The 13,067-nt window shown below is 36.6% G+C and overlaps 1 protein-coding gene across 1 annotated transcript in view; it reads left to right on the forward strand.

Annotated features, from left to right (window-relative positions):
- Nucleotides 1-13,067, forward strand: part of FETUB (fetuin B) — a 33,837-nt gene that overhangs the window by 12,480 nt on the left and 8,290 nt on the right. Inside the window, exons 4-5 of the mRNA XM_006884167.1 lie at nt 1,159-1,322; nt 2,977-3,078. Coding sequence (XP_006884229.1) covers nt 1,159-1,322; nt 2,977-3,078 — 266 coding nt within the window. The remainder of the gene's footprint in view (nt 1-1,158; nt 1,323-2,976; nt 3,079-13,067) is intronic.

Here is a 13,067-nt window from a genome sequence, read left to right on the forward strand (position 1 = left end):
ATTGAAATGAAAAATAAATAAATTAATTTTTTTAAAAAAAGAAAGGTCTCTCTCATCAGCTCTTTTGAGTAAAATGCTGTTCTGTCAAATAGTGCTTTAAAGCTGAACATTCTAATTAAGACAAATTAGGAAGAAGGATTGGCCCTGCACTTCCAAAATAACAGACCTTCAAAAATCCTTTGTACAATAGACCACTCTTAGATTAGACTAGCAGATATGGCACCAGAGGCTGACCCTTCATATTGGGAATCAGCAAGGAGGAACAGTTACAAACAGATGCTAATTGGGGGGGTGGTGAGGGCGGAGGTATGGTGTTAAGGACGGTAAGATTGCCTCAGGATAGAACAGAGTTCAGAACTATTATACATAGTGTTGCTGTGAGTCACAAGCAACTCAATGGCACAGAACAACAACACAGGATATGAAAGGAGCTGGAGTGGGCTTGTTGATGTTGTGTATCACTGAGTCAGAACCAACTCATCGCTGAGCCTCTAGTGGGTTTTCAGAAGCAGTTTAATCACATGGGAAGAGATTGCCTATCTTTCTCCTGCATGCCTTTGGGACAGCAGTGCAGCTCCCTAGCACGAGGCCAGTAGTAAGGACTTGTACTGCCAACCCAGAGGAATGGAGTTCCACCAGTTTATCCATGTGAGAAAGATGAAAAGTCTCCTACTGTGACATTTACTGCCGACCTGTGTGATTTACTGCCTCTGCACATAACAAACAACAATGATATAGGACATGTGGAGGTTCTGGTGGGTCACACCTCATTGGTGCTTTGAATCAAGAAGCAGTTGTGTGGGAGAAAGACATTATTGTCTGGTAGTCCATGCCATTCAACTTCAGAATCTCAGCAGAGGGTTGGTTCCAACTCAAAGGTAATAAATTGCATTACTTAATAGAATGCATTCTTGAATAAAATCCCAACAATAAATTAACTTGTTTGAGGTCAAGTGTATCTTACTTTGATTTTAATTAAGAAACAATTATGCTCATTCCAAACCCCCCCAATTTGCTTTTCAGAAAATTACCTTTATCACCCTATCCTTGTCAACAATAAGTATTAACCTTTTTCTTATCTTTACATCCATTGTGATTTATAGAATTGAAACTCAGTGAGGAATTTTATTTTTCGTTTGATCCCTCTGACTTGAACAGTATCTCGAAGACAAATCCACATGATCTGTCCTGACTGCCCCAGTCCTACTAATTTGTCAGATCCCAATGTTTTGGAAGCTGCTACTGAGTCTCTTGCAAAATTCAACAGAGAGAGCCCCTCCAAGCAGTATTCTCTTGTCAAAGTCACCAGGGCTTCCAGCCAGGTAAGGTTAAAATGCCTGCGGACTAGTTACATATAAGGTACATCTTCTACTGTAGCTACAGATTCCCAAGGGAAGGGTAAAATCCCAAGTCTCTGGTTTTTATAATATCTAAGGATACTATTTCTCTGTAGTCCCTACTTTGGTATACTTGAAGCATATTCTATCCTTCTTTAGTTTCAGAGTTTGACATAGCATTGCTATCAGAGTCAAATGACTACATTTTAACTTCACTGGTTTTAGAGCAAGAAGAGAAATGGACACATTGCTCCCTTATTACTGTTGGTTTTTAAGTGCTATCGAGTCAACTACGGCTCACAGTGATGCTATGGACAATGGCTCTGAACTTGCCCCATCCTGTGCCGTCCTCATCATCTCTGACACACTTGACCCTACCTTTACAGTTCTTTTAGGGGATTCAATTTAGGGTCTCTATTTTGTAGCTCTATAGTCTCCTATCTGACTAACCACAGACCATTAACTTAGCATGTCAACAGCTACTCCATATTGAGTACTTCCATTACTACTACTTCTGTTACTACTCTATTCATAAAGTTTAGTTATATGAATTTGGAGAAATTTAAAAAAACAAACAAACAAAAACAACAACCCAAGCCTGCTATTTCCCAGTTGATTCTGGAGGACAGACTAGAGCCACCCTATTCGGTCTGGAGATGTATTGCACTGAAGAAGTCTACAGTCAGGGACCTCTCCAAATTACTGAGGAGCATTGATGTCAGTTTGAGGACTAAAGTGTGCCTGATTCATTTCATGTCATGGTCTTTTCAATCATGTGCTATGCATCTGAAAGTTGGGAAGTGGGTAAATAATTGATGTCTTTGAGCTGTGCTTTTGGAGAAGAGTACTGAATAACCCATGGACTGCTAAAAGGGAAGAAAATGTCTTGGAGAAAGTGCAGCCATAGTGCTCCTTGGAGGCAAAGATGATGAAGCTTTGTTCCACATACTTTGGGCGTGCTGTTAGTTAGTAGAGGCTAGTCCTTGGAGAAAGGACATCCTGCTTGGGAAATTGGGGGAACAGTGAAAGAAAGGAAGACCCTCAACCAGGTGAATTGACACAGTGACTGCAGCAATGGGCTTGAGTGTGTCTTAAATTGTGAGGACGGCATTAGATAGGATAGGGTTCAGATCTGTTGTTCATAGGGTTGCTATGAGTTGTACTCAACTCAAAAGCACCTAACAACATAGGGCTTCTGAGACTGAATATTTACAAAAGGCTACAGTCTCATTGTCTTCAGTGGAGCAATTAGCAGCCCAGTGCTGACTCAAATGTGTTACCAGGGCTTCTGCCAGAGAAAGAGAGGCATCTTTAATATTTGCACTGTCTTCGCATCTGTACCACAGGGAGAACAATTTCTCTAAGAAGCAATTCTGTTGGAAGGGAAAACAGCAAAACTCATCAAAGGAAAATTTAGAACACATTCAAATTCTTAAAAAGTGAACAAAGATATGGTGATTATTCTTTCAAAGGAACAAATAAAAAACCATGATTAGATTAGGCAGGGTCAATGGAATAGATATATTGATTCTCATTCTAGCAATGTTTGGTTTCTGCGAATATGATGTTTCTAGATCTGAGTTGCATGCTTATGTGGCAAGGTCTGACTTTTACCCTTTCAACTCTTATCTCCTAACAGTGGGTGTTTGGCCCTGGTTACTTTGTGGAATATTTGGTTGAAGAGTCTCCATGTAACAAATCTCAGGCCGACAGCTGCCCACTTCAGCCTTCTAACTCTGTGGTGAGTGTTCCCCAATGTCTCCATACTTTAAGATCTGTGTTCATAGTTAATGTATTCTTTTTTTAAATTTTTTAATTTTTTATTTATTTTTGTGTGAGTGTACCATCAAATCAGATCTGACTGGTACAGGAGGAGATTGTCCCTCCTTCCCTGGCAGAGCATCTGGTGGATTCGAACCTTGTGCCTCTGGGATTGTAGTTGCAGCTCCTTACCACTAGGCCACCAGAGCTCCCCTAGTTAATGTATTCTTATTTGTGGCACACCAGTTATCTACAAGGTATTGTAAGTATTTTAAGGTACTTCCTCCTGCCCTTATCTAGCAGCTTATTGACTAGTTAAAGATATGTCAAGTTCAGACATAATAAATCTGAATTTTTATCCAACATATGATGCAGCTACTGAAAGTGATCACTGTTGTTATTATGTACCATTGAGTTGGAACTGACTCATAATGGCTGATCTTCCAGCAGGTTTTCAGAGGCAATAATTCACATAGGAGGAAATTGTTCATCGTTGTCCTGTAGAGCAACTGGTGGACTCAAACTGTGTGCCTTTGTGTTGGCAGCACAACTACTCACTACATCATGTTGTTGTGTTATGTACCTTCAAGTCGGAACCAACACATAGCTGACCCTCCAGCAGGTTTACAGAGGCAGTTTAATCACACGGGAGGAGATTGCCCATCTTTTTTCTGCAGAGTAGCTGGTGGATTCGAACTGTGTGCCTTCAGGTGACCAGAATCTCTGCATTGGTTAGTGATGGTCTTTCTTTAGTCTGAACAAATCCTATTACTTTTTAAATATAATACGATGTTTCATTTCAAGGATTACCCTTGAAGAAGAAGGACAAAATCAAATAGGGCTTCATTTAAAGAAATGCATCTAAGATTAGGATGAAGGGTTTGAAATCATTGGAAGCACATTCTGTGTGAATGTAAATTGGCAAGATATATTTAAGTGCAATTGTCCAAAGACATGCCGGGAGCCCTTCTTCCCTTTATTTCCTTATTGATGTAACACTTTTATGAAGTCACAAACTATAAAATCCATCCTCTTAGTGTATACAATTCAATAGCTTTTAGTATCTCACAGAGATATGTTGATATAAACACTAATTTCAGAATTTTTCTGTCATCCCCAAAAGAAGCTCAATTGCCATGGGCAGACATTTCCTATTCCTCTTTCTAAGCTTGGCCAATTACCAATCTAATTTCTGTTTTTATGGCTTTACCTAGCCTGAATGTTTTCTATACATCCAACATTTCCCACTTATGACAATAGTAAATTGTACATTGTAATTCTACATGCATATGTTACAGCAACAAATGCACTGATTTTCAGTGGTTATGTAAATCAATTTATGATGTTTAGTCTTTTGTATCTGGCTTTTTAGCTGAGTTTGATTTTTAAGTTTCACTCAAGTTACAACATAAATCAATTTTTTATTCTTTATTGCTGAATAATGTTTTATTTCATGAATAGAACACATTTAGCTTATTCATATATCACATAATGACAATGTGAGTTACTTTCACAGTCTGCCTGTTATAAATAATCCATCCATGGACAGTCTTTTTTTTTTTTCTTCTCTTGGATATGTACATAAGAGTGGAATTGCTGAGTCATGTGGAACTCTATAGTTAATTTTGTAAGTGACTGCCTGACTATTTTCCAAAGTGACTGTTTTTCAATTCCATCAGCAATCTATGAGTATCTCAATTTCTGCGCATGCCTGCAAATACTTTTAATTATCTGTCTTTTGGCTATAGGAATCCATCTAGATGTGAGCTGATCTTTATTTACTTAATGATTTTCTTCGAAGTATAAGAGTTTGTTATTATTATTAGGTCTAATTCATCTGTTGTTGTTGTTGTTATGTGCTGTCAAGTTGCCTGCAACTCATAGTGACCCTATGTACAACAGCCTTAAAACCTGCTCTATCCTGTGCCAATCCCATCTAGACTTAATAATAATTAAGAGTTCTGGTGGCCTAATGGTAAGAAGCTACATTGCAATCCCAAAGGCACACAGTTTGAATCCACCAGCTACTCCATGTGAGAAGGCTGGACAGTCTCCTCCCATGCCATTAATTGCCTCTGAAAACCCCCTGGAGGGTCAGCTATGGGTCGGTTCTGATTTGACAGTACACAGCAACAATAACAATTCATCTATATTTTCTCTTAGTTATTTCTTTTAAAAAAATCATATCTATGTCCATCCTTGTACCAGATCTTAAAGTAATTTGTTTTAGATGAGAACAAAACAGAAATTTTTATGGTAATCTACATGAAAATGAGTAATGGTTCTTACCAAATTAAAAAAGGAAATTATAAAGATTTCATAAACTTTAGGTATGACTATTGATTAATAACAGCAATAAATAAAATGTTAAGAAAGGCAAGAAGCAAAGTTAACTCAGCACAGAAAAGTGCATAGAAGAAAGGTTTAAGTGATATCATATACACACACAAAAGAGCAGCAAAACAACCATAAAATCATACTTATCAATAATTACATTGAATGTGAGTGTATTAAATTAGGTATTCAAGAGTAATAGAGCAGCAGAATGGCTAAGAAAACATGACCCATCAACATGCTGTCTACAAAACATACATCTCAGACACAAGGACAAAGAAATAGATCTGTAGATATATAGATATAGATAGATATAGATATAGATAGATAGATCGTTCATAGGGTCACTATGAATCATCTAGGACTCCACAGTGCCTTACAACAATAACATATGACAACATCTAGAGAGCTATGTTGGCCTAGTGGACAGAAAGTTATGCTACCAAGCCCAGGGTGGTTTATTGTAATCTGCGGCCCTCAGGCCTGGTATAAATTGATTTTTGTCAAACCTTGTTCCAATTGGCACTGGTCTGTGCATTGCTGTACAGAGGTAACTCGTGGTTATTGTGATGCTAAACACTGTGACACTGATATGCCAAATGCAATAATGGTTTCCCATGGTGGACAGTGTTTGATGGAGCTTCCCAATTAAAACAAGCTTGGAAGCAGGAGTGGCATTCACTTGCGAAATGTCTTGCCTCCAGAAACTCTATGAACAGTGCTCAGATCTTTTATTTATAGGGTCACTCTGAGTCATCTACAACTCGACGGCACCTAACAACAACAGAAACAACTATATAGATAGATATGGATATGGATGTGGACATGGACATGGATATGGATATAGACAGATATAGGTATAGAGATATAGATAGATAATGACAATAAAAAAGAGGAATGGCAAAATTTATTTCTGTTAAAACAGACTTCAAGACAAAAGCCAGCATAAAAGGAAAGCTATTATATAATGATCGAAAGTCCAACTGAACAAGAGAACTTAACTATAATTAATGGGACTTTTTTGCCCAATGAAGAACTGCAAGATAAATTAAGTAAACTCTACAAGCTTTAAAAGAGAAAGAGATGACTCCACAATAATAGTAAAAGACTTTAATACAGTACTTTCAGTGGTGGACCAATGATGAGAAAGAAACTCAACAAAGATGCAGAAAATGTAACAATATAATTAACCAATTGAATCTTGTAGACATTCCACCCAATAAAAAGCACAATTGACAATCTCTGCGATGTACATGGAACATTATCCACAACAGACTGTACATTAGGTCACAAGGTAAACCTCCATAAATGGGAAAACAAATGACAAACACCTTCTCAAAACACAATAACATAAAATTAGAAATCCATAAGAAGACTTGGAGGGGGGAAATCAAGTCCATGGAAACTAAATAATGCCCTGCTTGAGCACTATCAGGTAATAGAAGACATAAAAAGAAATGAAAACTTTCTTGAAACAAATAAGAATAAAATCACAACATGCTAAAATCTTTGGAATGCACAAAAGCACTAGGTCAATTTATAGAAATAAACTTGCACATCAAAGAAATAGAAAAAACTAAAAACAACACACCTCCAACAATTGGAAAAAAGAACTGCAAATAAATACATAGTCTCCAAAATAAAGAAACTTATAGAGATCAGAGCAGAAATAAATTAAATAGAAGCCAGAAAAAAAAAACAATAAAATGCATTGACAAGCTAAGAAGCTGCTTTTTTAAAAGGACTAATAACAAAAAATTTTTTAAATAATAAAAGGACTAATAATGTTAAAAACTTTGGCAAGTCTGATAAAGAAAAAACTGCAAATAAGTAAAGAATGAGTGATGGCAGGTATCACAACAGAATCAACTGAAATAAAAAGAATAATAACAGAGTAACAGAGTACATTGAAGAATGATACCCCCAAAATTTGACAGTTTAGAGAAAATGGACAAATTTATAGAAACTCACTGCTTACCTACACTAACAAAGAGGTAGAAAATTTTAACAGATCCCTGAGTCATAGTTAACTCAGCAGCACATAACAGTAACATTGGAAGAGAAGTTGAACAGGTCATAACATGTCCAATAAGTGTCTTGACTCAGATGACTTCATTGGTGAATGCTATAAAAAATTCAGAAGAACTCTCACTAGTTTTACTAAAACTATTTAATAACTTAAAAAAAATTAACACTCCCAAATTCATTCTATAACACAATGATGACCCCAAAATATCAAAGCCTGGAAAAGATAGCACTAAAAAAAGAAAATTGTAGACAAGTATCCCTCATGAATATAAATGCAAAAATATTCAAAATCCCAACCGATCAAATCCAACATCATTTAAAAAAAATAGTTCATCATGATTAAGAGAGATTCATACCAAGTATACAAAGATGGATCAACATTGGAAAAGCAATCCATCAAAACTACATCAACAAAACAAAGGAAAAGAGCCAGAACGTTATCTTGATTGAAGCAGAAAAGATATTTGACCAAACACCCTTTTCTGGTAAAAAGGCTAAATAAAATAGGGATAGAAAGGAAATTTCTCAACATAGTTAAAAATATGTAGAGAAAACCAGAAGCCAACATCACTTTCAATGGAAATTGAAAACACTTCCTTTGAGAACAGGAAAAAAGGTTACCCTCTATCACCACACCTTTTCAATATGGCAGTCCTAGCTAGAGCAGTAGAGCAAGAAAAAGAAAAAAGTATGAAGGTTGGCAAAGAAGAAATAAAACTATCTCCATCTACAGGTGATATGATACTATATATAGAAAATCCGAAGCCCAGTTAAAAAAAATTTCTGAATCTAACTGCCCAGTTCATCAAGTGGCAGGGTACAAGATTATTATACAAAAATTAGCCAGATTTCTCTATAGTAACAAAGAGAACTCTGAGCAGGAAATAAGGAAAACAGTGCCATTTACAATAGCAACCCCAAAGATGAAATGTTTAGGAATGGCTCTAACCAGAGATGCAAAAGACTCTACACAGAAAACTATAAAACACTACTTTAAGAAACCCAAAGAGACTTACTTTAATAGAAAAATGCATCATGTTTTTGGATTGAAAGACTTAACATTGTGAAAATGGCACCATTACCAAGAGTAATTGACAAAATATAATCTCTATCCAAATACTTGCATCATTCTTCAATGATGAGTAAAAAGTAATCAACTTCATATGAAAAGGAAAAATACCTCAAATAAATAGATACAGTAGAAGAAGAAACTAAAAACCCTCCTCATAATTTCAAAACTTCCTACACAATCACAATAATCAAAACTGTGTAATATTGATACAATGACAGGAAGGCTGACTAATGAAATAAAATTGGCCTAGAAGAAAACTCATTGACCTATGGATGACCGATCTTTGAAAAATAAATTAAATCCATTTCAGTGAGGAAAAGACAGCCTCTTTAACAAATGGTACTGGCAAATTGGATGTCTATTTGAAGAAAATTGAAACAAGATACAGATCTCACACCATCTACAAAAACTAAAAATGGAACAAGAACCTTCATTTCATTAACTATTAGATGCAAAAAAAAATGAGATATCATCTAAGGAAAAATAGTAATTTTTAATAAGACATCAAACAAGGAATGCTGGTGAGTTTCTGGGAGAGATTGAAACACTCATACAATGGTGCTGAGAATTAAAATGTTGCAACTAATATGGACAACAATTTGACACTTCCTCAGAAAGCTGAGAATAGAAATACCATTTGATTCAGCAATTCCACTGATACTGTTGTTGCTGTTGTTATGTATCGTGGAGTCAGAATCAATGCATGGGTGACAATCCAGAGGGTTTTCAGAGGCAGTAAATCACTCAGGAGTAGATTGCCTATCTCTCTTCCGTGGAGCTGCTGGCAGATTTGAACTGTTTGCCTTTGATTTGACACCGCACTTCTAAATATATATCCCAAAGAAATAAGAAGTGCAACACCAATTGACCTACTACACCCATGTTTATTGCAGCATTATTGATAATAGCAAAGAATAAGAAATAACACAAGTGCCCAACAATGGACAAATAGCTAAAGAAACTATGGAATATTAATATTACAAAGTGGAATATTATATATCTGAAAAATTTATTCAGAATATGTTAAATACTGCACAACATGAATAGGAGTAGGAAAATTATGCTGAGTGATAGATAGACCAATCACAAAAAGATAATTATAGTATAAGACCATTGGTAGAAAAAGCTAAGGAAAGGTTTATATACAGACAGAACCAATCTTGAAGGGTTAATAGAAATAAGCAAGGGAGAGTGAACCAAAAAATATTAATAAAACATGTTTATTTAAAAAAAATACTTTCTAAGTCAGGGGAGTGTTTTCCCTATCAGTACTCTCCCTCTTACACTGCTCAGGTAGTATCTTTTCCTTACCCCTATGTTCTTTGCAAATAAAACCTTGTTGTGTACCATTGAGTCAGAACCAACCCTGGCAGGTTTTCAGAGACAATCACATGGGAGGAGACTGCCCATCATTCTCCCGCAGAGCAACTGGTGGCCTTGAACAGTGTGCCTTTGGGATTACATCACAGCTTTTCGCCACTAAGCCAATAACAAAGATTAAAAAGTCTTAAAAATCATGTCTAAAAGTATTTCTTGTCTAATCCACGATTTACAACTCTGGTTTTATAGTTTTATGCCTATAGTTTTATAGTTTTAGGTCTATGATTCATTTTTAGTTAGTTTTGGAGGGCCTTTATCCAATGTGAGGTAGGATCCAAATGTATCTTTTTGCATGTTAATATCCAGCTCTCTTTATACTATTTCCTGAAAAGGCTATTCTATGCCACACTAGGTTGTTTAAACACATTTCTTGAAAGTAAATTTAATGTAGATATGAGTTTTTTCTGAAATATTTATCATATTCCATTAGTTAATGTCTATATTTATGCCAGTACCATGATATCTTCATTTTTGTAGCTGTGTAAAAAGTTTGGAACTGAGAAAGTAGATATCATCTTTTTCTTCCTAGTCAAGATTGTTTTAGGTGTTCTGAATTTCTTTTCTTTTCATATGAATTTTAGAATTAGCTTGCTGCCCCCAAAAAGTCCAAATTTGTACAGGGATTTCATTCCGTTTCTTTCTTTCTGGTACAGTGACTCTGTGTATTCCCTCTATCTTATATTGATGTTTTCTGGGTCATTCAATACATAGAATTTTTCAGCATTGCAACATGAGGCCTAAATTTATTTTTCAGTTCTCTCACCTTGAGAAATGCAGAGCGAGGTCTTCCATTTTTATTCTCCAATTCCAGCTTTCTGCACATTCCATTATAATACTTTGCTTTGTCCACCCGAGCTGCCTTTTGAAATCATCTGTTCAGCTCTTTTACTTTAACATGTTTTGCTTTAGATTTGGCTTCTCAACACTCCAGTGAAATCTTTAGAGTCTCTTCTAAATCCATTTCAGTTTTTTCTTTCTCCTCTGTTTTTGTAATGACCTTTTGCCTTCTTAATGGATGATCCAGAAAGAATTGACTGACACTGAAAAAATTGCAAGAAGTACCATAAAAACAGGAGCCAATGGTAATGAAAGAGGAAGTGGAAGCTGCATTGAAGACACTGGCAAAAAATAAGATGCCAGGATTCAATGGGATACCAATTGACTTGTTTCAATTAACAGATGCAGCACTGGATGCACTCACCATGCCAGGAAATTTGGAGGACAGCTCTCTGGCCAATGGATTGAAAGAGGTCCACATTTGTTCCTATTCCCAAGAAGGGTGATCCAACTGAATGTGGAAATTATCAAACAATATCATTGATATCACATGCTAACAAAATACTGCTGAAGATCATTCAAAACTGGCTGGAACAATACATAGATAGGAAACTGCCAGAAGTTTAAGTGGGGTTTAGAAGAAGCCGTGGCACCAGGGATATCATGGCTGATGCCAGATGAATCCTGGCTGAAAGCAAGGAATACCAGAAGAATGTCTATTTGTGCTTTATTAACTATGGAAAGGTGTTTTACTGGGTGAGTCATGACAAGTTGTGGCTGACATTGAGAAGAATGGAAATCCCAGAACATTTGATTGTGCTCACAAGGAACCTATACCTGAGCCAGGAGGCTATTATGTGAACAGAGCAGGGAGCACTACATGGTTTGGAATTGCGGAGGGAGTACACCAGGGATGTATTCTGTCTCGATACCTGTTTAATCTACATGCTGATCAAATTATCTGAGAAGCTAGACTCTATGAAGAGGAGTGTGACATCAGGATTGGAGGGAGACTCATCAATAAACTGTGTTACGCAGATGACACATGACACACAACCTTACTTGCTGAAAGTGAGGAGGATTTGAAGCCCTTATTGCAGAAGATCAGGGAATGCAGCCTTCATTGGATTACATCTCAATATGAAGAAAACAGATTCTTACCATTGGACCAATAGGCAATGTCATAATGGATGGAGAGGAAATGGAAACTGTCAACAGCTTCATCTTGCTGGGATCCACAATTAACACCGTTGGTACAAACAGTCAGGAAATAAGGAGATTCTTTGCATGGGAAAATGTGCAGTTAGGGACCTTTCCAAGTAATTGAGGAGTAGTGATGTCAGTTTGATGACTAAGGTGCGTCTGATTCAGGCCATCATAGTCTTTCCTATTACTAGATATGCATCCAAGACATGGACAATCAATAAGGATGACAGAAAAAGAATTGATGCCTTTGAGCTGTAGTGCTGGAGAAGAGCACTGAACTCTCATGGATGGCCAAGAAAACAAATAGTTAGGTCTTGGAGAGGGTGCAACCAGAGTGCTCTTTGGAGGCAAGAATTATAAGGCTTCACCTGCATACTTTGCACATATTACTACGAGGTGCTATTTTTGGAGAGAGACATGATATTGGGAATGGTAGAGGGTCAGCAAATGAGAGGAAGACCTTCAACCAGGTGGATTGACAAGGTGACTGCTGCAATGGGCTCTTGTGTGTCAGGGAATATGAGAATGGGGCAGAACAGGACTGGTTTTAGATCATAGGGTTGCTATGAGTCATACTCAATTCAATGGCACCTAACAATAACAACAACATTCCACTTAAATAGGATTTCCTACAAAGATACTTTGTAGTTTTAAATATACATGTGTAACATCTTTTGATACATTTATTTCTATATTCTTTTTTCTCTGGTGCTAATGTAGATGTAATTGGCTTCTTAATGATAGCTTCAGATTGTTCATTGTAAAAATATAAAAATTCAATTGATTTAAATATTGATCTTTCTCAAAATGCATTTTGTGGATATGAGATAGTCATGTGATTTTATTATATTTTTTACTTTAACCTATAAGGATGATATAGTATATTCATTGATTTTTCTTTTTATTAAACCAACTTTGCCATTCTAGGATAAATTCTACTTAGTGATGGTGTATAGTGCTTTTTATACAGTGGTGGTGGTGGTTGTTGTTGTTTTCATAGTGACCCTATGTACAAAAGCCCTAAATGCTGGTCAATCCTGTGCCAACCTCTCCATCTCTGACACACTCATTCCCACCACCCCAATCACAGAATCAATCCGTCTCATTGAGGGTCTTCCTCTCCTGCGCTGTCCCTCCACTCTCCCAAACATGATGTCCCTCTCTAAGGACCA

This window comes from Elephantulus edwardii, unplaced genomic scaffold, assembly GCF_000299155.1.
Source record: "Elephantulus edwardii isolate Elephantulus edwardi_28Jun2011 unplaced genomic scaffold, EleEdw1.0 scaffold00031, whole genome shotgun sequence".
In the NCBI taxonomy this organism is placed as follows: domain Eukaryota; kingdom Metazoa; phylum Chordata; class Mammalia; order Macroscelidea; family Macroscelididae; genus Elephantulus; species Elephantulus edwardii.